This window comes from Acipenser ruthenus, chromosome 14 (assembly GCF_902713425.1).
Source record: "Acipenser ruthenus chromosome 14, fAciRut3.2 maternal haplotype, whole genome shotgun sequence".
Taxonomy (NCBI): Eukaryota; Metazoa; Chordata; class Actinopteri; order Acipenseriformes; family Acipenseridae; genus Acipenser; species Acipenser ruthenus.
The window spans coordinates 19,419,110-19,446,482 of NC_081202.1; the positions used below are offsets into that span (position 1 = coordinate 19,419,110).

A 27,373-nucleotide genomic window follows, 5' to 3' on the forward strand; every position below is an offset into this window, starting at 1 on the left:
AATGTAAATGAGTACTTATAGTATATTATTGGGACACTAGGCATGTCCTAACTTTGTTTTTTTTTTATTTTGGCTTGAATGAGTTCTTCATTTGTTTTTTGTTTTTTAATAGGTGAAATACATTTTCTGTGACTCTGCTAATTATAATGAGGGGTTGTTTCCAAATGCAGCAGATTGTTGGACTAGAAAGTCTCGCAAGATGGTATCACTGTGGTTAAAAATGGCTTTTCCATATGCTAGTGCAAGCTGTTTAAAATGGTGATTATCACAGAGATTTTACAACAAACATGCTACTTATTTGGAATAGAAAGCAAAAGGCTTTGTATAGTATTCTGGCCCTTAGTGATATGTTCCAGATTGAAAATTGAACAACTAAATGTGTAGACAACATATGCTTAATTAATCAAGTATACATTCTGCTGCGAAGTGAATGATCTACTATCTGTCTGGTTAGTTTAAGGTACACTTCAACAAACTAAAAACAATGTCTCCATTCATTACAGAACAATGTTGAGATTAACCCCATGCTTAGTTTATCTAGACATAAATGCTTTTAATGTTTTATTCTAGGTCATTATAATTTCTCTTCTCTGCATTAGTTTGAAATTAATGTAATGCTAATTTTTAGAGAGGTAATGTTGGAAATTCTTGTTCACAAAGCTTTTTATAATACATCTGCAGTATAATTCTTGATTACATAGTGGAGAAAGTAAAACCTAAAATTCAAATCCTTGAATTACAGGGTAAAACCTAGGCAGTACTCATCCTGTACAGTATGTACTGTAATGTATTTTTTCAAAGTGTTCAAATAATTTGTCAGTTACAGTATACCTTTGTTTTATGTACAATATAGTCATCTCTGGCTAAGAGAACACCCTTTGGGAAGCAAGCAAAGTGTTCTCTTAGGCGAAGTGTTCTCTAAGATGGAGTTGACCACAAGACACAATATGAATCAAAAAATTAATAAATATGTATTACTTGTCATGATGCATGTGCATCTACATATGAAATGAACTGAATAAGTAAGAGAATGGCAGTAGGCAAGTGATGGTTAATAAACTATAATAATAAAGTAACAGACAAACTAATGTTAACTAACTGTCAAAATAAATTAACACAGCACCCCTACACACGTTAAAAACTGTATCAGCAGCTCTAGATTAATTATGAATACATGTACAGGAGCAATATTTAAGACATGCATAACATTATTTCACAGAATGGTGAAGCAACTCACCAGAAAGGGAAATACAAATTGCTCAGCGACTTTATCTGATTCAGCTTTTTTTAAGAGCTCAAACAATTTCCAACTTTTTGTAGCAAGAGAAACAGCAGCAGGTTTTGCCATTTGTTTACATGCAATTTTGTAGCGATGAGGTGCACTTGTGGAAATCAGAATACAAAACGAGCCATTGGTGTGACGACGGTTCTTGAATGATTGAATAAACAATCAATGTGCCTCAAGACACTGTTGCGATGACAAGTTACTTTTGAAATTTTAATTGTTATCATTGCCAAAAAGGTGTTCATTTAACTGAAGTTCCTGTTCTTTTAGCCGGAGCATTTACAATGGGAAAAATCTGTTTCACCACAAGGGTGTTCTCTTAAGTTAAGTGTTCTCTTAGCAGGTGTTCCAATACACAGAAACTACTGCATTAGATTTTATTTTACCTCAGTAAACCAGCACACTGTATTATCTGGCACAATTTTCTGGTCCAAAGCGATGTCGTGTAAAACAGGGTTTGCTGTACACAATTGGATAGTACAAATTCTGTATTAAGTTTTATAAACACTCTGTTGTTGAGTGACTGTGAGTAACATATTTTACAGTTTGTAGGCTTTGGTTTATTTATTTAATTTATGTATTTTATTTCAAGTCCTTCTTTGATTTCAATAAAAGTCAGTTTGAGTTGTGAAAATTGTAACTTCAGTTCCCTCCCAAATCAAATATCAGGAATTGTTTGATTTGATGTTGCACAATTCTTGCAGCTTCTCAGAACATACATCCGCCTTAGTTTTAGTTTGAATCTACCCCTTAGTCAGATTCCTTGACATCCCTGCTACAAGGACAAATTATTCCTTAACTGTTGGAAAATGAAGGTCTCGAGTTCCTAATTTGATTTAAAATAGTGCTATCAGGAAAGCCTCTTGATGTTCTAGCCAATACACTGGCAAGATACAGTTACCATTTCATTCATCAACTTCATATGCATCCAAAGATGTAATAAATAGGATAGCGTTAACTTCGACTTTGCTATATTTCTGGGCAAAAAGTAAAAAAAAACAAAAAAAAAACACAAGCATGAACAGCAGTAATGCAATTACTCAATTATTTTTTAAAAGTGCATCTGGAGTGTTTTGTGGTAAGAGCTCACATTGTTTTAGCCATCATTACTTTCAAGCATGCTTGAAATCTGAAACTATTTGTACTTGTCTGTTGTGAATAAGATAGAAAATTCAAAGGCATCACTTTCTATATTCTATGCAGGAGGCAGAGCCAAACAGTATTTCTATACAGAATTGATAGCTAAGGTGCAGAACACATACAATTTCATAACCATTATTGTAAGAGATATATCATCCCCATTATCATTGGGGATGATATATACAGTGCCTTGCAAAAGTATTTAGACCCCTGACCATTTCTCTCATATTACTGAATTACAAATGGTACATTGAAATTTCATTCTGTTTGATATTTTATTTTAAAACACTGAAACTCAAAATCAATTATTTTAAGGTGACATTGGTTTTATGTTGGGAAATATTTTTAAGAAAAATAAAAAACTGAAATATCTTGCTTGCATAAGTATTCAACCCCTGTGCTGTGGAAGCTCCCAGTTTACATCGATGAAAGAAATTGCCCTAACGAGGACACAATTACCTTACCATTGGCCTCCACCTGTGAACCATTAAAGTTGCTGTCACATTTTCTGGATAAAAACCCCACTGTTGAAGGATCATTGGTCAGGCTGTGAATCTGAAAGAAAATGAAGACCAAAGAGCATTCTACAGAAGTTAGAGATAAAGTAATACAAATGCATATATTAGGGAAAGGGTACAAAATAATATCCAAGTGTTTGGATATCCCAGTAAGCACAGTTGGATCAATAATCAGGAAGTGGAAGCTGCATCACACCACCCAGGCACTGCCAAGAAAAGGCTGTCCCTCAAAACTCAGCGCTCAAACAAGAAGGAGACTTGTGAGAGAAGTCACAGAGAGGCCAACAATCACTTTGAAGGAGCTACAGAGTTCAGTGGCTGGGAGTGGAGTAATGGTGCACCAGTCAACCATATCAAGAGCTCTGCATAACACTGGCCTGTATAGGAGGGTGGCAAGAAAGAAGCTGTTACTCAAAAAGTACCATCTGAAAGCATGTCTGGAGTTTGCCAGAAAGCATGAGAGTGACTCAGCTGCGATGTGAGAAAAGGTTTTGTGGTCAGATGAGACCAAGATAGAGCTTTTTGGCCAAAACTCAAAGCGCTATGTGTGGCGCAAACCTAACACTGCCCATGCCTCAAGACACACCATCCCTACAGTGAAGTATGGTGGTGGCAGCATCATGCTGTGGGGATGCTTCTCATCAGCAGGGACTGGGCATCTTGTTAAAATTGAAGGAAGAATGGATGGAGCAAAATACAGGGAAATACTGCAAGAGAACCTGCTTCAGTCTGCTAAAAAACTGAAGCTTGGGAGGAAATTCACCTTTCAGCAGGACAATGATCCCAAGCACAAGACCAAAGCAACATTGGAGTGGCTCAAGAACAAAAAGGTGAATGTCCTACAGCGGCCCAGTCAAAGTCCTGATCTCAATCCCATTGAGAATCTGTGGCACTATTTGAAAATTGCGGTCCACAAGCGTCGTCCAACCAACCTGAACAACCTGGAGCAAATCTACCAAGAATAATGGGCCAAAATCACTCCGCCACTGTGTTCAAAGCTGGTACATACTTACCCCAAAAGACTTAAAGCTGTTTTTGCAGCGAAAGGTGGCTCTACCAAATATTAATGTGTGGGGGTTGAATACTTATGCAAGCAAGATATTTCAGTTTTTTATTTTTCTTAAAAATATTTCCCAACATAAAACCAATGTCACCTTACAATAATTGATTTTGAGTTTCAGTGTTTTAAAATAAAATATCAAACAGAACAAAATTTCAATGTACCATTTGTAATTCAGTAATATAAGAGAATTGGTCAGGGGTCTGAATACTTTTGCAAGGCACTGTATATATATATATATATATATATATATATATATATATATATATATATATATATATAGAGAGAGAGAGAGAGAGAGAGAGAGAGAGAGAGAGAGAGAGAGAGAGAGAGAGAGAGAGAGAGAGAGAGAGAGAGAGAGAGAGAGAGGTTCAGTGGTTACAGAAAAGGGTTTGTAACCAGGAGCACCAGGAAAAGGGCTTGTAACCTCCTTGTACTCCGTCTTTTGGGTGAGACGTAATTGTAAGTTACTCTGCAGCTGAAGCATAGTTCACACACCCTAGTCTCTGTAAGTCGCCTTGGATAAAGGCGTCTGCTAAATAAACAAATAATAAAATTATATATATATATATATATATATATATATATATATATATATATATATATATATATATCATCTCCAGTAACACTAGCTGAGTTTATTGGTAAGACATTATTTTTATTGTTTACCCTTTTTAAAGACCATTTATATTATCACTATTTATGATTTTACCTGTAGGTAATCCCTCACACACAGGCTAAGGCAATACTGCTTTATTAAAAGTCCCACAGGCTTCTTTGCCATTCTCATTAAAGATGGCAGCCCTCTGCTCTCTCTAAATTACAGTAACATGACTGTAAATCCAGTGTTTATTATGTTAATGTTGACAGTTAAGTGCCATTTATTATTTTGTTAAACAGTTTATCAGGTAACAATTAGCATTATGTGACAAGTGGAATCTCCCTACCATTTACTTTCATTATGATTCAATTTTTTTTCCTGCAGTAATACAAAACTATCCATTTGAAGAAACAATAGCGACAGATAGTGACAGAATCCTGTCACCGTGCTGAATACAAGATTTCGCTGTAGTCTGTCAAATCCGGGTTTTAAAGAAGGAAATAACAAAATGTGTGTCATATAAGACAGACCCACAGGACGCATATAGTGCATGTGAAGACAGCAGTTTCCCTCGCTAGAATATCATCCTTAAATTCATATCAGAGTTTATCCCCTCGGACTGTGGCTGTATCTCCTTTCTTTTGCACGATGCACCCATTAGTTAATTCACTTGAATTAATAAGGTTTTTATTAAATAAATAAATTAATTAATTAATACAACTCTTAGAAGCAATGAACTGTTCAGTTTTGCCACACACTGACACAGTGTTTGCCTGGAAACTCTTGCAAAACCTAATTAATAAAACAGCTGGTTCTTTTTATTTAATTCAGTACGCAACAGACATCCACACACAGCTAAAGGTGTTTGTAATGGAATTCAAGAGATAAAAAGAACACCATTTCATGTTTACATTATCTTGCCAGATGAATTCACAACCCATTTTAAAAGTGCATGGGCATCCTCATGAATTATGAAACAGAGCAAGCACTGGTTGTTATTAAGTGCCTATCAACACAGATCAACCAGAACTGCATTGTTATTTCCTATCCTGAATTCACATCAGCTGCTTGCTCCTATGGAACTGCAGCCTTTGATAAATTAGCTCTGGATTTTATTTACATTTTCTTTGCATTATAATCTCTTTTCTACTAAGGAGCCCCACATCCCGTAATGCTGCCTTTCCTTTGCATTGTTTCCAAATGCATATACTACAATAGCTAATGTTCAATGAAGTGTATTTGTGTCGTCTGCAAAAATTAAGTGGCCATCTGCATTTCCACACATAAGAGAAGATTTCCTGAGCAAACCACTTCCTTATCTACCCCAAACGTGTGCTAATAGCCAGTAAGACCTTATTTTTTTTTTTTTTTTTTTTTTAAAGGTAGAGGTATTACTATAAAAACAATGACCTAATTTTTTAGTTTGAAGAAAAAGCACAGCAAAGTATCTGCATTGCATGCAGGGCTATGCCTTTTGCTTTGTCCTGCATACACAACCACTCATCAATACTTGGTTCTTGTGTATGTGGCATGGTTTTATCAGTGTGCACGGACTAGGGCTGATTCAGTATTTAAGACAGAGAAGCTATGCAACATCATACATACAAGTGCTGATTAATATTTGGGGACATCAAGTGCATAATTTCACAAGGTACCATCATAAGAATTCCAAGATTGCAGAATTTGGTCAAGTATAATGTATGTATAAATCACTGAAATGCACATAGCACATCTGAATTAGGTAATGTATTAGTTCTGCCTGTTTAACACTCATTCTCTTCCCGCTTGGCTTCTGGTTGTTCACATGCAAAGATCCAATGGAATCTTACCCTATACATGCCAAATGATGCTTTCTGATCAAATGCCATGTTGTTTTTTATTTTTATTTTACTTTACATAACATGCACCATATGTTTGTGACTCCTCTATAGCTGTGAACATGTCAGAAACAAGTGCTTTAGGACATTGTAAAATGAAGTGGGAATCTGCTGAGAGTGAGTGAGGGATTGACAGAGGGGTTATGGTTAAAAATATGTTTTCAATGAGTTAATTAGTGCATTTGTCATTGCTAGAGTTAACACACGATTAAATACAGTTATCTTATGCATTTTGTTTTAATGCCCTGATGGACTAGCTTCCAAAGAACAAGTCAGGAAATGAATGCCGAATTATAACTTCAGGATTCAATGTTATTGTGTTTGAAAACTGTTAACTACAGGTGTTTCCTAAAGTCTGGCTGGTATCTATAAATTCTTGAGATTTTCCTAACTAACAGTCAACTAACTATTCGTCATTGTAAATTTAAGGATTGCGTTTGCCTAAGTGGAACATTTTTCCTTTTTTAATTACAGAGAACATTCTTAGTGATGTATTGCAACTCCTGGCCATCTGGTTCATTAAGTTTGCTTAACATTTAATTTAGAAAGAATTGCGCTGGCTTTTTTTTTTCTTTCTTCGTTACATTTAATTATTTCTGAATGTTCGCTTAGTCTTCTGAAATGTTATTTTTTTTTTCGTTGTGGTTAACAGTTTGAAACATCATTGATTATATTAATTAACCCACCACTTCCAAATTAAAATGTATAATTATAAACAGCATAAAGGATTCATCTAAAAAAAAATGTATTTTGAACAGCGTTATTATTCTAGTCTTATAAATTAAAAATGGTGTGGAATATTCAAAGAGCTGAGGATATGGATAAGTTTGGACAGGTCAGGAAATAATTATGATTTGTTTATTTAGCAGATGCCTTTCTCCAAGGTGACTTACAGAGACTAGGGTGTGAACTATGCATCTACTGCAGAGTCACTTACAACAACGTCTCACCTGAAAGACAGAGCACAAGGAGGTTAAGTGATTTGCTCAGGGTCACACAGTCAGAGTCAGTGACTGAGCTGGGATTTGAACCGGGGACAGCCTTCTCATGTGTGCTTACAGTCAATATTATTTAAATATGACAACAAGTGATGCAATATCAGAACAGCCTGATAAATCCAACAAATGAAGGTACAGTTTTAATTTAAACCCTTTCAATGTACGACTAATACAACTGTTATGTTACCTTGTTTTTTTTTTTAACAGTACTGCTAACTCAGGTAAAAGCAATTTAAAAAAAAATTATAAAAACACAGTATTTTAGAATTGCAATAAGGATAACTTATTGTAAAAATGTCAGTGATTGTAAAAATGTCAAAAAAATAAGACAATGTAACTTGAAGAAGCTTACTCTTAAAAATATACTTCACATATTCTTAAATCATCTATAAAAAAAGAACACACAAATTATACTTTGTGAGGCTGCTGGGGAGTTGTGCATTGATTTGCATTATAATGATAAAGTAGCCCATTTTTTTTTCTAAAGAGCTGTGTTTATTGAAACAGCATTTAAATTAATGATACTGTACCAGTTACACTTTAGTAGTACCAAGATAATGGGTTTTATTCATTTCATAAATAAAATCAAGTTTCATGTTCATAAAATTTTACTAGATTATTTTTAAAGAAGCCAGCAAGAGGCGACAAGAGTTTAATTAATATCAAAATGTATTTTATTCATAAAAGCATTCTTTATATATCTTCATATTTCAAAAATCTTGGACACCAGACAACAGTGATATTCAAATGTAGGTGTGAAAGAAGAAAAAAAAGTAAAGAATATTATATTTGTACCAGTATAGAATCTGTGACTCTATTTACTGGTAGATGCAGTTTAGCTCATAAACAAAACAAACAAAATAATAATTAAAAAAACAAACTTTAATATAAGAAAGTGTTGACAAATCTATGACAGTTTTAAAAAATCTGTGTTATTGCAAATCTTTGCTTCACCTTTAAGTGCTTGATTTAAGTATGCCTGTTTTCCCTTCCAAGTGAATTCAATCTTGCAAATTATATAAGCTCAGTGGTATAACATTATTTCTACGACACCCTATGTTATTAGGAACATCCATTAACAGGTGGCACTACAAATTTCTTTAGCAAAAGTACAGAATACAGAAATACAAATGAGAGAACTCAAACACAGGAGGAAGTTAGACCATCTACAGATATAAAGAAAAACTGAACAGAGGAACAGCAGGTGCAATTAAATACAAATGAACCCAGTGGAATAGCCAATGACAGCACTCCAACTTGGGAAAAAGGAAGACACTCGCTATAGCTGAGACAAGCACTCAGGTTCAAACTAAATATTGAAGTCTAAACATAGTCTTAGACAGGTGGTCTTCTCATAAAGGTAATGCAACATTGTACTGTATATATATATATATATATATATATATATATATATATATATACACACACACTGCTGTGCAAAAGTTTTAGACATTTTGTATTTTTCTACTCTGATGCATTATGAGCATCAACAATTTACTCAAAGCCTCCACTAGTGTTTTCTACTATTATAACAACCTTGACTTGCATAAAGAAGGAAAAACATTGAGTGAAATAGCTTGCGTCACGTGTGGTATCCGAAGCATAATCAACAAGTACAGAGAAACATCATCTGTAATTGATGAACCCAGGAATGGACCCAAAAAGCTGTCTAAGAAGGATAAGCAATACTTGAAGATAATATCCTTAAGGAATAGAAAGAAGGCAAGCGTTGAATTGACAACAGAACTGGCAGAAGGCACAGGTGTCGTTGTCCGTCAAATCAACAGTACGAAGGTCACTCTTGAAATCAGGACTTAAAGGATGTGTTGCAGTAAGAATACATCTGTTACGAAAGGGGAACTAGGCTGAAAGGCACAAATATGCATAAGAACACAGAAATTAGACTATGGAACAATGGTCAAAGGTGCTTTGGACTGTTGATGGCACCGAGGGCACCAAGCACCGAGGGTACTAGGCAAGGGTGCCTCGTCTGGACTGTGTGCAGTCACATAACCAGGGCAGCGTGTAGCTTGCAACAGAGTGGAGCACTGCCTACAGACAGAGGGCACGAGGGTACCGGGGGCACCAAAGCACCAAGGGTACTGGGCAAGGGTGCTTAGTCTGGACCGCGTGCAGTCACACAACCGGAGCTGTAAAGTAGTAATAAGAAAGACACAGGTGCATAACACAGTAGTACAATTAAAGAGAAAAACAGTCACCACGCCAGGTGGGTCAACTCAACAGTGGGTCGCAGCTGAGCTGGGTCCCGGTGGAGGAATCACGCATCTCTCTTTTTTTATTTTAAAGCTGCAAATAGCAGAGGAAAAAACACAAAACAGCAAGTGCTGTAAGGTTAGAAAGCAGACTACAATTGCAAAGCGATGTAGGCTGTTGAAAAGATTAAACGCAGCACAGTTGCGTAGCGTTTATAGCTCAGTTCACAGAAGCTAAGTTTCTGATTCCAGGGAACTGAATTGCAGGGGAACTCCAGAAAACTCGAGTGACTGCTATTTTACACAGACTCAATCACAGCAACTGGACAGGTTAGTTATACCTACCTAACTTACCTGATGTGAGAAGCAAAAGACAACGTGATCTCCGCGGAGTGACTAATTATTCCCTCGGTAGGCGGGACCAAGGACGTCACTCCCCGGAAGGGCCTATCGGCAGCTCTGACATAAAATGCTCAGTAAATACCTGTCCTGTGGCAGGCATATCCCAAAAGTATTGTTGTTGGTCATCTTTGAATTGAAAGGGAACTAAATCTTTGTAAACAAGAGAGAAAAAACAATGTTTTTACCCTGGGTTATTCAGAAATACGGTATATTTTGTTGAAATACAAAAATGGCCAGGTTACATCAATTAAAAAAACAACAAACACAAAAATAAATAAACTGCCCTATTATCCTTTTTTGCTGCAGTTTTTAAAGCCCCTTCTTTAGAATGAATGCAAGCAGCTATGTATGCATATTTCATACACAATTGAGCAAAACAGTCTAAAAATTCCACTCTGGCTGAGCAGAATGGCTATAAAACTCAATGAAACCAAGTTCACAGGAGAGATGACAGAATGGAAATGGATTGCTGGAGTTGCAGCTCTAGCTTAGAGAGAATAAATAGTGGACTGAAGTGCTTGTGACTGGGTTACAATTGTTTGCCAGTGGCCAGCCGCCCTTGTTAAGGTGAGGCCAATGCTGTCGGGCCTCCAAGGCTGGAAAACGAGCTTCACTTTACCCAAGGGGGAGACTGGAACTTAAGAAGGAGAGTGTTGCAGATTTGGTTACTTAATAATGTATAGTTGCTGAGAGCCGCCCGTGCTGAGGTGAGCTTTACTTGCCCCAAAAAGAGGACCCCCGGCTCTCAGCACTTACACCATTAAAGCAAAGAGATTTTTTAAAATTTACTTATTTATATCTAACTATCTATTTATTTATTTATTTAAAATTAAGATGTAAAAAGGGGCGTTTGGTAAGCCACACACTAGGGTACAAAAAGAGTGCTTTGGGAAAAGGAAAAGCCCTAAAATGGCTCTCAGTTTACCAGGGTGCAATACACAGAATAAGACATTTTATTATGTTGTATACATATTTGAGCAGTCTTATACAAATAACTGAACAATTTGACATTGTGGATATTTTAGCAATTTGTGCACACCATACAAAACAGATATGTTGCTGTAAGAGGGTATACATTACATAATCCAGCTCTGTTATATCTTAATATAATTGTAAGAAATTATGGAGACAACTATGTAGCTGTTTATTATTATTTTTGAACAAACCTGCATACATATAGAATACCTAGCTTACTGTAAACATGACTTTTGCTACAGTCTTTCTGGTGCTGTAGGATAAAAAACATAGGATACTTCATTCCATATTGCAGCACCATAGGATTAATTTTGTGTCAAACTAAGTGGCAAATAATTCATAGTTCTTCAAGAAACTGAATAACCACAATAAGCAAGTCACCAACATGATGACTTGCTTTCCATTTATGTCATAAATCATCTGCAAGCCTGGGCAATGTAGAAAACAGATTGTAGTCTTACTAGCGGCTAAGAGGATTGAGGTTTCACCCCCGAAATTGTTGTACATGACTAATCATACCTGTTACGAATGAATTGCCACCATATTGTTAATAAATGCTAAGCATCTGTAAACAGAATCAATCTGAATGTCATTTTCCATACTGAACTACAGTAGCAAATACATGTTTCTGTCAAGGGATTTCTTTACTTTTCTGAATGCTTTGAGTTACAGTACAATGAGGTTACTGGGAAGGTGACGTGGTGAGAGTAGATCTGATCCCTGTAGTAAATGTACTGTCAAACTTCAGCTCTAACAGTTGTACAAATTAATCAGGTTCATTTGTACAGTTGTTAAGGCGCTGGAGCTGTGAAATTCAAGTTACAGTTTGATCCCAGTCTCATTTTGTACATAGGGTTACCTCGGCCTGTTGATCCCCACACTTGTGATTGGAGCAGGGAAGATCGCCAGGCTGATTCAATTCTATAATCAGGCAGTAAATCAGTACCTGATTACCATACCTTGGCCAGCCCCCAATCCCTCCTGCCTCTACCTTGCAGTTGGCTGGTTAGGGTGGCAGTGCCACAGTATGGTAGAGAACGAGAACGCTATGCGTTTAGTACAAATGTAGGCTACCTTAACTATTAAACATCACATTTAAGCTTGGTTACATGTTAAATTCATATCTTGTTTGGCCAAAATGGTTTAAAAAAATCAATTAAAAAAATATTCCGAGAAAAAGGGCACTTTACACAGCATTTAAAAGGGACCAAGAACAAAGTACACAGAATGAGTACTTGACACCAATTCCAAAAAGTTTTTCCAATATTATAACAGCAAAAGAACATTCAAGGAGGAAGTAAAATGTCTAAGAGATACAAATGGCAACATCATAGATGAAGAGAAAAAAATTGCAAATATATTAAATGATTACTTTTCACAAGTTTTTACAAAGGAGGATACGGTCAACATGCCCCACATGTCGACCTATTTCTATCCAGTTTTAAATAACTTGTTAAAGGGACTAGGAGTTCTTAAAATAAACAAACCCCCTGGGCCGGATGAGATCCTCCCAATAGTACTCAAATAAATGAAAGAAGTTATTTACAAACCGCTAACCAAGATCATGCAACAGTCTCTTGAGACAGGGGGGGTTGTACCGACAGACTGGAGAATTGCAAACGTAATACCGATCCACAAAAAGGGAGACAAAACCAAACCAAATAACTACAGACCCATAAGTCTGACTTCTATTATATGTAAACTTGTGGAAACTATAATAGAATCCAAAATGCAAAATTACCTATATGGTAACAGTATCCTGGGAGACAGTCAGCATGGTTTTAGGAAAGGGAGATCGTGTCTAAATAACATGTTTGATTTGTCTGAGGATGCAACATTGATAATGGATAATTACAAAGCATATGGCATGGTTTATTTAGATTTCCAAAAAGCTTTTGACAAAGTCCTGCATAACAGGTTAATTCTCAAACTGAACGCAGTAGGGATTCAAGGAAATGCATGCTCATGGATTAGGGAGTGGTTAACATGTAGAAAAAAGAAAGTACTGATTAGAGGAGAAACATCAAAATGGAGCGAGGTAACCAGTGGTGTACCACAGGGATCAGTATTAGGTCCTCTGCTCTTCCTAATCTACATTAATGACTTAGATTCTGGTATAGTAAGCAAACGTGTTAAATTTGCAGACACCGTTGCATCAGCAAAGGTAATTCAAAATGATCTAGACAGCATTCAGATCTGGGCAGACACATGGCAAATTACATTTAATATAAAAAAGTGTAAGGTACTACATGCAGGCAATAAAAATGGCCATTATAAATACCATATGGGAGATACTGAAATTGAAGAAGGAATCTATGAAAAAAATCTATGAGTTTATGTTGACTTCATCTAGACAATGTGGGGAGGCTATAAAAAAAAAATTGCTCGGTTATATAGTGAAAAGTGTGTTGTTGAAGCTGACACCCTGGAATCCTCAAGAAGCTGCTTGATGAGATTCTGGGATCAATAAGCTACTAACAACCAAACGAGCAAGATGGGCCGAATGGCCTCCTCTTGTTTGTAACCTTTCTTATGTTCTTATTCTTCTGCATTTCGTGTTAACTCTACAGTAGTTTACATTATACATACTGTATAATTAATTTTAAATCATATGAATCTAAATACAGGGCTCCGTCATGATTTCACACTTGAAAAAATCACGTATTCAGTTCATTCATGGTAAGACCACGTTGACTATAAATGGTGTCAGATTGTGATATAACAATGGAGCACCGTACATGAAAAACTCACCTATTCATGTGTAATGCATTAAAACATGTTAATTACAAATGTCTGAAGTAACTCCTGTCTATCAGGCAGTTGTATTAGTTTTTAAAATAGAGCCCTCAGTGATTGGCAGCAGCATGACCTGTGTTATTCTGGACATAGTAGTAGATTGTGAGTTTAGTAATGGTTTATTCAAAACATAACGCATGGTTCACCCCAATTTAATGACTTTTAAAGTAGATTGGGTATGTAACTCATTTTTTTAATTACAGTTTGACATAATGTTTATTAATTTAAGAAATAAAAAACATACTTTTCACCTTGGACAGACCTTGTTTTACAAGGGAAACGTATCTCAGAAATTCTCTCCAAAGATCCTAATAAGCATATAGTATATATTTCAGTAGTAATACATTGCTTTTAAATTAACATGTCTAACTATGGGCTATGGGAAGGTTAGCAAGTGTCTTCGTTTTTGTTAAAATGTGCAGTTTGACCTTCAGGACCAGTTGAACATTTGAGCTTTTTCACCATGTGACAACCCTATTTAGTTACTGTAACACTGTGAAGGAAGCCAAAAGCCATTTATCAAAAATATTGGCGATGTCCCCAGACCAAATAGAGGTCACATAGCCCAGACATGCACTTTCTATCAGGGATCTTGTATCCAGCAGCCATCAAGATACTCACAACATTTAATACCACTGCATGCCTGTGTTTTAAGATATCCTTGCAAAGCAGCCACTATGGAAAAAAATACGATTTCAGGGTTTTCAGAGGATTTGATGAATGGTCTGTATATGACAATTCTTAAAGCTAACCACACTCAAATTCAAAAGCTTTTTCTCATAGACATGTTTAGAGGGCTCTTCTTTCCAAGGCAATTATATGCTAACAGTAAATCTCTAGCGAGAACAGTGCAGAATAGGACTTTGTTTCAGGCACAATATCACCCATTGAACATCAAAGGCATGTTATTCTGAACCCAAGGCATGAGTTGTAACATAACATTGAACTTTTACCTTTAAATTTCAATTCATTTTAAGCTTAAACACTAATGAGGTTCAGAATAAGTGTCTCTGATTTCTACATTCTGTTTTTGCTCAGAAAAATTGAAAAAAAAGCTTTTTGGTTTTCTAAAGGAAACACAGATGTACATTAATTTTGTTAAAAAGATGCTCTGCCTTATAAATGCCTCATTCTCAAATATATTTTCGCATAGTTTTTTGTAATATGAGAAACAAAAAAGACAACTTTGTGGTGGATTGTTAAATGCGGACTATGGCTTGGTTTACATGCACTTGAAAATTGACTCTACAGTCCTGACTGTGTGACGTCGTCACGCGAATACATCGTGAAACAGCAAAAGGACGCCCTTTTGGCAGCGCGACTTTAAGGGCAGGGTCAGTCACTTTCTCAGGATAAAAATTGCTGTAAGAACCCATGTAAACCGGAGCAGGAATTGTGCTTGTGGCTCACAATGTTTCAGCAGTCAAGATCCCGTTCTTCTGACTTAATATCACGTAATCTCCAGTAGAAAGGCCGTACAAAACATACACACACACACACACTGTACATTTATGGACTACTTCAACACTAGAACCGCTGACAGCAGTCACTATCACGGTACATTTTAAACATTATCAATATTAAAATGAAAGACAAACTATCGTATACAACTCAAAAGTTGTATTCAAGCACATCATATCAAACATCTGCACAGCTGAAACGCTGTATTTAAATGAACAATTAAACATAAAAGGGTTTATTTTCTAACTTACCACATATAAAGCACTGCTTAAAAAAATGAAAAACTGTAATAAAATAAACATTTCAAAAGAAACTAGTGTGTAAACTGGTATATGCACATACAAAACTGTAGAAACAAAAGTAGTTTTTAATCTAAAACGAAAGTAACATATGATTTATCTTGTGTGTGTCACTCGCAGCACAGAATCCAGGTTGGGTTGCTGCAGCCTGCAGCTTTGCAGTTTTCTGATCAAAATGTTTCTACTGAAGCACTGTGGCTAGCTTCAAGATGAAATCTCTCCTAACTTGATGGCTGCCAGGTCCAGTAGAGATAACAACAGGCTTGTGTATATATATATATATATATATATATATATATATATATATATATATATATATATATATATATACACAAAATAAAAACATGAATTGTAAAAGGCGGTTCTAGTGTTAATGAAATGTAACTTTTAGATGTTCCACAAACACACATACACAAATATAAATTCTAAGTAGTAAAATGGTGTAATTCAGAATGAGCGCGGCAACACATGAATTCATGTGGATTCATTTCTCTTGTTAAATGTTTTTATCTTCATGGCAACGCATGTAGCTCTCCTCACGATACTCAGAGTCGTTCTTTTAGTAAGCAGACACGGACATTTAAAATATCCCCTCCTCTAAGTGACTATGAATTGAGTAATCTGCATTGGTATGGCCGATTTTTTTTTTCCTAAATCAGAACTGTATAGCAATTCATTTCCTGAAAAGTATGGCAAACACGTCGTGAGGAAAACTGTCATGACTTGTGCATGTAAACGCTGCTTATGATTACGATAACCAAGATAAATGATTTAATCTCTCTTGATTTTAACCGAGTAAGGCAAGTGATCAAGGTACGCATATGAGAAACCTTGTTGTGCTGGTCAGAGCCTGTTATCCACCCATTGTAACAAATGTGCACTGAGGGCTCTTTCCAAGAATAATGTTAATGCAGTTGATGGAGCATCTACCTGTGACAAATTCAGAAATGAAAAAGTCAATAATTCTAATTAGTCAGTGCCGTTGGAGTTAAACCATATATATATATATATATATATATATATATATATATATATATATATATATATATATATATGATTTAAATGTTGCTTTCTTTAAATTGTTTTTGTTTCAGCTTGTTGTCAGTTCAAGGTATATATTTTGTGTTTTTTTTATCTTCATACCATAGGAACTGTCTTGGGCATCCCAATTTCTCACAGGAAAAATCAATAAGCTGATGTGCTAATAATCATTGCGCTTGTTAACATTTTCAGACAATTAACTTAATGCAGCTACACTGGGAAACCTGTACCCTTGTAATGACATTGGCCTGTGGTATTAAATAACTAAAATTAATTTATTCAAAATGGGTGGCCAAATATCTCAGTTTTATGAACTGCAGAAATACTGTAGTTTGATTCAGGTAGTTTGATTCCTTTGTTTGCTTAATCATGCATCATGAGGTGGGGCTGGACAAATTAGAATGGTGGCTATAAAAGCCTGCTTCTGATTAATAACCAGCCACACAGCTGGTGATAAAGCACTTTTTTAATCTAGAGTCATTAGGTAGATACACAATCTGAAAATTAGATCTGGAAATCAAGGGTATTTGTATGTGGGGGCTGGTATCATATTTACACAGATTGTATCTACTACAGCAGTGTGTTTTTGTAGAGATAATTTAAGTCATTTTTGGACGATGCTCCAAACTGTGACCTTGTGTGTTTTGTAAATGTAAAAAGTCCTACAGGACTTATCATAGTACTGCATAAAGTCCAATCCAAATCTCACAAGAAGCTTAACTACTCCAGCTCCCCTTTGGTAAGGACATCTTAGGAAATCATCATGTAACCTGCAAGGTTTTCCCTGTGTAAATATCTGACCGTGCTGCATACTTCGACAGGCACAGCTGGAATGGAACCTACTGACCTTTTTATTTTAAATGTAGTAATTGGCAATGGTTTATACCCCGATTTTCTCCCCAATTTGGAATGCCCAATTATTATTTTTATCCCGGTTCACCTCTGCAACCCCCCAGCGACTTGGGAAACGGAGGCTGAAACACGCGTGCTCCGAAACATGTACCTGCCAGTCTGAACTGAAATGCAATTACTGGTATTTTTATTTATTTTTTTATTGCATTTCATCTGATCTTCCTTTCAAATTGTATGCTAGCCTTTTTACATCCACTTGAAAGGTATCATCCTATGTTGAGATGAAGAAACTCAGTAAAAATGAAAGGTTGAAACTCTTCCGTTAAATGAGGATATTTTGAAAAAGAGTACATCTGTTAATCTGTTAATATTGAGTACACTTGTCAGAATGCATTTCCTCACAAACAGGTTTGCTGTTAGAGTTGAAGTAATGTACCATACTTTCAGACCAAGGGGAAAAAAACGAAAATTCTGTATGTTCGGTTACATTAAAATATGACAGCATTTTTGTATTGCATTCCTAATATAATTGTATCTGTTTAAATAGACAGCTTTATATTTAGCTAGTGTTACATGATATGTACTTAAAATATACTTCAATCCTCCATAGGACAAGTTCATTTAGATTTTGCTAAGAGGATTTTATGTTAAAATAATATTATAAATATGAGAATAGAATTACAGGATATGGTTTGTTGTACGAAGTAGCATATCTATTCATAGGGTTTCCTAATAAAGAATTCATTAGATTCTGAATGGTATTGGGTTTTTCATGCAGGTGGTGTTTGCATTGCACAGTCACTGAAAATCCCTCGAGAACCAAAACCAGGAGAATTTGACAAGATAATCCAACGCTTGTTGGAAACCACAAACGCCCGCGCTGTGATTATGTTTGCAAATGAAGATGACATCAGGTTTGTATTTCAATAAATAAATACATGTATATATAATAAATAGTAAAGTACACGTTTAACATATCCCTTTCCAAAAAGTTTTACAAAATCACTGCTTAGCTACTACCTGCTCAGCTCTACTTATGTACTGCAACTACACATAATTGGTAAAATTATAGTACTGTATAGTGTAGCAACCAGGAGTATTGGCAAACAATATTGTACTTAAGTATTACTTAAACTATTTGAATATTACTGACCACTGGTCTTCTACTCGTACTGCTGTAGAAGGCATTCTCAAGTACCATGAAAATCAGTTTGCTTAAGCACTTTGGTCAATACCAGTTATTTTGGAAGCACCACTTTAAGTATTGTGAAGAAATACTTCTTCGGAATGCCTGGCAAAACATGAAGGCAGGCGTAGTTGGGTCTTCTTTAGACCTGATTTTAAACAGTGACTTGGATGTAGATGGTTTAATACATCTACATTTGCTGTTTGTGCACATAAGCATCCAAATCCCCTTTATAATGTTACAATTGAATTTAGACATCTGAAAATGAACGTGATTTTCATTGCTTTAGCGCTGTAGTCCTTCCTGGAAATGTATAACCATTAAACACCCTGGAGTGTGTTATTGTGCTTATAAAATGACTTTATATTAATCTTATAAAATGAAAACAAACACAAAAAAACACTAGATTTTAAACGTTAAGTTCATTTTTTATTGAATGTATCCTTCCACCAATACAAAGTAGTCCCTATACATATTATTGCTGAATTAATTGTTCATTTATTTTTGTAGATATGCACATTTATTTACTTATTTTTATACTGCAGCTTGAATTTGTTTTTTTTATGTAAAGAAAAACATAATGTAATGCAAAAATGTAAGAAAACACTTGCTCACATACATGTTTTATACACATTGGTCTGAAGAATTGTTTTCCTACAGTAATGGCGCTCTGCATCTTTCAATTTTAAACACCAAGCCTTACATACCACTTTGTAGTTTTCCATATACTAAATGAAAAACTGACAAAAATTGAAGAATGTGAGATTTCGAAAACTAACATGAAATATTGTACTACTATTATGACTTCCGGTACAGTTTTAAATGATAGTTCATATAGTTTTTTTTTTTTTTATTGTCTCAATCCTAAAATTCTAGGTGATGCAAAACAGACTTTTTCGTCTTCGTTGTTAAGGTCCAATGCAAGCATGCTGTACCCCGGATTTTAGAGCGGTTGCATTCTGTACTAGAGACCGGTGCAATCAAAGGTGCCCTCGTCATTGTCGACCACATCAAGATTTAAAAAGATAAATAAATCCAAGGAAATTGATTAACATTTCAAATGTATATGATTCAATTTACTTACTCACAGTATTAGACTAATGTTTAATGATGAAAAAGCTACATGTGGCATGTAATGGTGGCTAAATTCACTTTTAAAAGCTGTTGACCCAAATGCGCTTTGATATTTATGCAGTTAATTTAAGTTTTAAGAATGTGATGAGGTAAATAAAGTTCCATTACAAGCCCATCACGTCCAAATGGAGCTCTTACTATGAAACATCTTTCTATCTAGCTTTCAAGCGCTAGTTTCTAGTTTTTAATAAAATATCCATAAAAAGATGAGCAGATAATGCAGATGTTTTTTTTTGTAGCTTATATTATGCCACTAAATACAGTTCACTTAATTTCAAATGATATCGATCACCCCTTGCAATAATGATGTCTAAAGAAAGTATTCATGCATACATTAAAATGGTCTACAGACACCTAAGTGCTTAAGGGGAAACTATTTGATGTGTTGGAAGCCAGTCTGAAAGTTGAGTTACACCCATCTAAAGCCCCTGGTCACCTTTTGAAAAAGTACAGAAATATTTAGCATTGAAGCAGACATCCATATTTACTAAGTCTTTTACCATGACTACCAGCTGTTCTTAAAGATAACTAAAGACACAACATGATTGCTGGTCTACACCTGTCAGAGACAAAATATTGGTGAAATGAAGACATATTGGAATTTAATTCACCTGAAAGTAGTAATCATCTGATGGTGCTATTTTGTGTGACACTTCATTTCTAACTTGCAGGCGGGTGCTGGAAGCAGCCAAAAGGATGAATCAAACTGGCCATTTCCTCTGGGTTGGTTCTGATAGCTGGGGTTCCAAAATCGCACCAGTTGTTCAGCAAGAAGAGGTGGCAGAAGGGGCTGTCACAATTCTGCCCAAAAGAGCTTCTATCTATGGTAGGAACACTAAGAAACCTACACACCCATTGGGATTTGATTTCTTGCACCCTGATTGGTATCACTATGTAACACAATTTTTGTTCCTGGGTAGTAAGTGTTATTTCCTAATTGCTTATGCCTCAAAAGTATAGAAAATGGCTATTATTCCCCACAAACTTTGCTTTTGTGACCAGGACAGTGATATTTTGAAATTTACCTATTTCCAATGAGAAAACAGGTGAATTTGTGTCTTTTCGTTCACATAAAGTCAGAAAAAAACAACATATTAATCCAAATTAGCATGTATTTATACTAAAGTAATACAACAATGACTACAAAAGATTTAGAAGTGAGTAGTTTTTCGAGATTTACGATTATACTGTAAATCACTTTCACGAATCAGCCCCCAAATGTAGTCTCCCATCATGTTCTCGTTATACTGTCCTTGGTAGCGGCGTTCAAAGTCCAGTATATCCTGGTGGAAGCGCTCACCTTGCTCCTCCGAGTACGCTCCCTTGTTCTCCTTGAATTTATCAAGATGAGCATCAAGGATATGGACTTTGAGGGACATCCTACAGCCCATTGTGCCGTAGTTCTTCACCAGAGTCTCAACCAGCTCCACATAGTTTTTGGCCTTGTGATTGCCCAGGAAGCCCAGAACCACTGCGACAAAGCTGTTTCAAGCCGCTTTCTCCTTACTAGTGAGCTTCTTGGGGAATTCATTGCACTCCAGGATCTTCTTTATCTGTGGCCGACGAAAACACCGGCTTTGACCTTTGCCTCAGACAGCTTAGGGAAGAAGTCTTGAAGGTACTTGAAGGCTGCCGACTCCTTATCTAGAACTCTGTCAGATTGTTTCATAAGACCCAATTGCAGATGTGCAGTGGTGGCATCAGCACCTTCCGGGGGTCCACCAGTGGCTCCCACTTGACGTTGTTCCTCCCCACAGAGAACTCGGTCCACTGTGGCCAGTCCCGCCTGTGGTAGTGCGCCTTGGTGTCCCTGCTGTCCCAAAGGCAAAGATAGCAGGGAAACTTGGTAAAACCGCCTTGGAGACCCATCAGGAATGCCACCATTTTGAAGTCTCAAAATGCATCTGACGGATGCTTGCAGCCTCTTGATGCCATCTCAGAAAAATGCAGATATGTATCCACTTAGGCATCTGGAACTAAACTGAACTGGTGGGCTTAAGGCCCCTGTATTTATACTACTATTTATATTACTGGAAAGTTCTAGAAAGTTCTAGAAGTTACTCCAAGTTTACTCAGCACTGAATCTATCTGGAATGTTCTGGAAAATAGGTAAATTTCAAAATATCACTGTCCTGGTCACAAAAGCAAAGTTTGTGGGGAATAATAGCCATGTTCTATACTTTTGAGGCATAAGCAATTAGGAAATAACACTTGATACCCAGGAACAAAAAATAATAATAATAATTGTTACACGGTGTATTCACACAGGCATAAAGGGTTCAGTAGAACATGACTGAGACTTTCCTTGGAAGGTTAGTAGATTTGAGGGAGGTTGGTTATAAACCACATTAATTTATTTACACTGCATTCCCTCAAGCTCTAAGAGAAGTGATATGTTTTTATGCATTCACGTATTATTCAGAGTGCTGCCACACTCGCTATAGTTGATGCTAAGATACAGGCCCATATGATGATTTTAAAAGCTTTTTTAATTGAAGGTTTTTCAAATTGTGTACTGAAGTAGCTTATCTTTTTTTGTGCTAATCAAATAATGACATAAAACCACAGAAGAAAAAGTACTTTACAAAGGCATTCTTGCATAGTAATTGAGCCTTATTTCACAGTGTATGGCGTTCACTGCTTTCCTCTCTTTTTCCTTCCCTCTTTCTCTGTTTATCTCAGGCTTTGATAGATATTTTAGGAGCCGGTCACTAGCTAACAACAGACGAAACGTATGGTTTGCAGAGTTCTGGGAAGAGAATTTTGGATGTAAATTAGGATCACATGGCAAGAGAGTTGGTAATCTCAAGAAATGCACAGGTAAATGCTATGCTATGTTAAGAAAGAGGCAAATCATGTGAATATATAGAGGTATAGTACATATGCAAAACCTTCAGAATAATTGAAATCCACTTCCATTTGCTATGTAGGTTTTGACACATGTCATAACAAATGTGTATTTTGATTTGAAAAAACAAATCTGGGTAAACAATGCTGGATCATATGCAAGATTTAAGGCACTATTTCATTATATATAACTCTTGCTCACTTTTGGAAAGCATTCATCTCACCAGCTAGTAACCAATAACAAAGAAAACCTGCTAATGATTCCATTATCACTATACTTACCAGATTGACAAAAAAAAACATGGCCAGGATGTCCTCTTACATATTGTGTAAGTTATTTTGTCAAAATAATATTCTTTAAAAAAAAGCCCATAAACAAACAGGTTTTGAGGGATGTTTCTAAGAAAAAAGACATTACTGTATCCATAATGTTCTACATTTTGAGCCTGACAAAGAATATTGTGATTTGCTTGCCAAGAAATGGGCACAACATAATTAAAATGATAAATGATTAGATTGATAAAATCCAGATGATCCATTCCATCACAAGTATGTGACTAGAATTACTACAAAAATACCTACTAAAATGAATAATGAACCAGGTTCAGCCACACAACTTATACACATTATTAAGCTGCTTTTTGTCTCAGCCTTTTAAGAGAGACAGGTTTGAAATGAAAAAAAGGCACAGCTGTGGCGCCTTTTAACCAAATATTCATGGTACCTTGCTGTGGACTTTCAGCGTATATTGCCCACCAAGAACTGAATAAATTGAAAAATACTTCTTGCCAAAACGTTGGATTTTATTACTTTTTTTTTTTGTACAGTCAACCCTCCTTATACCGCTAGCTGGGCCATGGGCAAAAACAGGCACTAAGCGAAGGTGGCGTTATAGTGAGGGTCAATAATAATAATAAAAAAAATACACACACACAACCTTCTATAAACCTTTGCAATAAATCCAAAAGTTTTATTTTTTCAGTTATACAATTACAGTATCGCCAGGCCATTTTAATAAAACATTAGTCTTTTTTTAAAACAACAGTACTAGTTCTTAACACAACAGTGGGTTTACTAGTGATGTTTTTATCATCTTTTCCCCTCTGTATGAAACATACATGGTTTCTTTTGAGGAACAGTTTATACTTAAAAAAATAAAAAATAAAAAATAAACAGTCATTTAGTGTATAGATTTTAAGTGAAATGTTACATCAGTAGGTAGAAACGGCTATGTAGAAACTAATTTAAGCTGAAAATGGACTCATTCATCAGCTATTTTATTTTATTTTTTTTTTATAAAAAAGAGAGTCAATCCCATAATATTTAAATGCGATGCTACCCTGGGCAGCTGGAACTTGTTCAGCATTCATGTGAAGCGGTCCAGAGTGTCCCAGTGCCTTGACATGATGAAAATAATTACTTTATTGTCCAGTTCCTATTATTTTCTCAGTGTTTTCTGTCTTGAGGAAGAATGTATGCAGTCATGTTGTTTATACAATAATATGACAGCATTTGTGTTCTGTCAACTACAAGTAACTAGAAATGTGATGATCTCTTTTGAGATATCTGGTTCATCAATCACAGGATGAATTCTGAAAAGAAAACAAGAGTACACTGATAAGAATCTGAAACTGCTAATGTAAAAAAAATATAATAACCTGCTGTGATCCCTTAGATCCAATAGGGTTGTAAATGGTGTTCACACAATTTAGTAGCAAACAAAGGATCCTTGTCTGTTCAAATGTGTTACTGTAACCATACAAGTAATCCATGACAATTAATCCAAGCTTACATACTCAATAATTATAATTGCTTTTCAACAGTGGAACAACCTTTCAGCATAGTGAACATACAGCAGGCGTCTATTGTTATGGCACTGCTCAATTTATGCATTCCACAGCCAAATCTTCAGTTGGTGGCCATATTGTGGAATTTGGCAACACAAATTCTTGGGAGAAGATAATCAGTTGACAGCAGGATCGTAGGGCTGTGTGGTGTTATTGGACCCAGATGATTGTCCTCATGTTTAATTCTAGATTCTACAACACACCAGAATATTACAGACAGAGAACCATTAATTCTGAATTATGTAAACAATTGATTTAGCTATATATTTAACACAAACCAAATCGTTACGATACATCAAACCTTTAGTTTATCTTCTCAATATTTTTTCAACCTCTGCTTTAGTCATTTTTAATTATTCACAATATAATAATTGTACAATATAATCAATTACTACTGATCCAAAGCTATCCCCATCTATGCAGCCTGATTTCAGACAATCTTTAAAGGTACAGACTGGCAACCTACAGTATGTGAGCCTACAGGGGTCTATATAAACAGTGGTAGGACTAGGACATGGGGTGGGGGAGCTTGGGGGGGCTGGGGGGGCTTGATGGGCTTGGGGGGGCAGTGGGATTATTCACAAGACTAATATGCCTTTCACCTCCGGAGGACAAACTTTGAATCTGCTTCATGAAATTAATTGGTTGGCCGCAAAAAAAAAAAAAAAAAAAACACCACACAATTTGCAATCGCCATATTATATGTCTTTATCATATGTAAAAACAAAAGGTTTAAAATAGGGACTTCTTCCTTCTAAACCACCAGGAGCACCCATCAGTAAGTTATGCTATTTGGTGATATTGTAATTAATGGGTTGCTCTTAATCATTAATCAGTCCATTGTTCTATTATGTACTTTACATGCAAAGTAGAATCACTTGTCCTATTTTTACCTATGTCAAGCTTTATTTTAAAGGGAACTTAACAAGATTAAGCTTGTTAACTTTTTTGGGGGACAATAGTTCATTCAGATACAGTATAAAGTATACTGTGTATAAAGTGTATATACCTAAGCATTTGTAAACTAACAAAATAAAGTATCATGTGCTAAACACTACAAATGTAACCCTATTTCAAAGATATAATCGACTTGTCTGTGGTCTGGAATAAATTCTATTTTAGCTTTTAAACAAACAACAACTGTAAAAACAACATGTTATCATTTATGCATATTTCATATGTAAATGTCTTATAGAGGATGTTAAAACATGGGTGAGTCATGTGATCATGGTCTGAAAATTGGCTTGGGAAAGTTTGCCTCATCATGCTTCAGTAAAGCCCTAGTCCAGGTGGAGATTTCCTAGGCTAGGCCCTTGCCTACAAGGTTCAGTAACTTGGTAAAATGTGCTGCTTGGGCTGGTGGGTGAAAATAGGAGACAGGAAGCTTGACAGGGGAACACAGGCTGTCCTTTGACCTTCAAAAATGGTAAATAAACAGGGATGACATTAATAACTTTTTTTTTTTTTTTAAACGCACCATATAGTTTCAACGCTCTAGCAAGAGGGTAAAAGAGCTTGGTGAAAAAAAAACTGCATAAAAGGACAACTTCAAGAATTATAAAAAGCTATAGAAAATATCAAGAAAATAATCATAAAACACTAAACCTAGCCATATTGATTTATTGTTAACAGCCTTAATACCCAGTGCTTCAGGGTCTAGGCCAATACTGTAGGTGGGTTTAATATTTTTTCCAACACACATTATGAATTTGGTAGCACATATTTTTTCATGGTAATAATACCAGCAGTATTACTGAAGAAACTTGAAGAACTCATGAATTGTATCTACTTATCCATTATTTATAACACTAAAAGTAATAGTGTCTAAAGTGCCTATCCTGAACAATTAAACATGAAAGAATTGGGTCATATGGAATAATTTTGCTCTGTAAACTTTTTACAAAATATGGAAATAATAGATTTGTTTTTTTTCAGTGATTACATGTAGTTCATGTTTCACGAAATGCTTATGTCAAGCTTAGGGAAAATAAGTGCTTCCTTTTAAAAGCAATTAGATATGTTAATCACTTACTCTTGAAGTATGTACAGTATATATTTTGTTGGGTAATAATAATCACTGACACAGCAAAAGTAAGGCTGCAAGTGTAGTTTATTATGAAAAAAAACAGTGTTACCATTGTTACAGGTAGTGGACAAAAAAATGGAAACACCTGGGTAAATGAGGGACACCAAGTATATTGAAAGCAAGAGCTTCCACACAGGTGTGGCTCATGCGTTAATTAAGCAAATAACATCCCAGCATGCTTTGGGTAATGTATAAAAATTCTGGACAAGCCTGGTTGCCTATAATTATGGCTAGCACGGCTGCAAGAGGAGACCTCAGTGACTTTGAAAGAGGGGAGACTGTTGGGGCACATTTGGCAGGAGCTTCAGTGACCAAGACAGCTCAACTTGCTAATGTTTCAAGAGCAACGGTGTCTAAGGTGATGTCGGCATGGAACTCCGAGGGAAAGACATCATCAGCAAAGGGCAACAGTGGGCGGAAGCACATACTCCAGGATCGTGATATCCGTGCATTAATTCGAAGTGCAAGGCAAAACAGGCGATCAACTGCAGATCAACTGACTGAAAATTTCAACCTGGGGCGCGAGCAGTCAGTTTCATCAAAAACGATCCGCCGAGAACTCCACAGAGCGGGATACCATAGTGGCCCAACGCCCCATTAACTGACTACATTCTTGTTTCCATTTTTTTGTCCACTACCTGTAGCTGTATTACAGATTTATCACTTATCACATTTAACACATTTTCTGTTTTTTTTACAAACCATTTTTATTCTTGACATATTAGATATTTGTAATCCAACAAATACCATATAGT

General features: G+C 35.8%; 1 protein-coding gene across 3 annotated transcripts in view; it reads left to right on the top strand.

The window, feature by feature from the left end:
- Nucleotides 1-27,373, top strand: part of LOC117419481 (metabotropic glutamate receptor 8-like) — a 148,484-nt gene that overhangs the window by 77,541 nt on the left and 43,570 nt on the right. For all 3 annotated transcript variants that reach the window (XM_034032252.3, XM_034926190.2, XM_034032253.3), the window contains 3 exons: nt 18,297-18,432; nt 20,510-20,664; nt 22,521-22,658. In XM_034032252.3, coding sequence (XP_033888143.1) covers nt 18,297-18,432; nt 20,510-20,664; nt 22,521-22,658 — 429 coding nt within the window. The remainder of the gene's footprint in view (nt 1-18,296; nt 18,433-20,509; nt 20,665-22,520; nt 22,659-27,373) is intronic.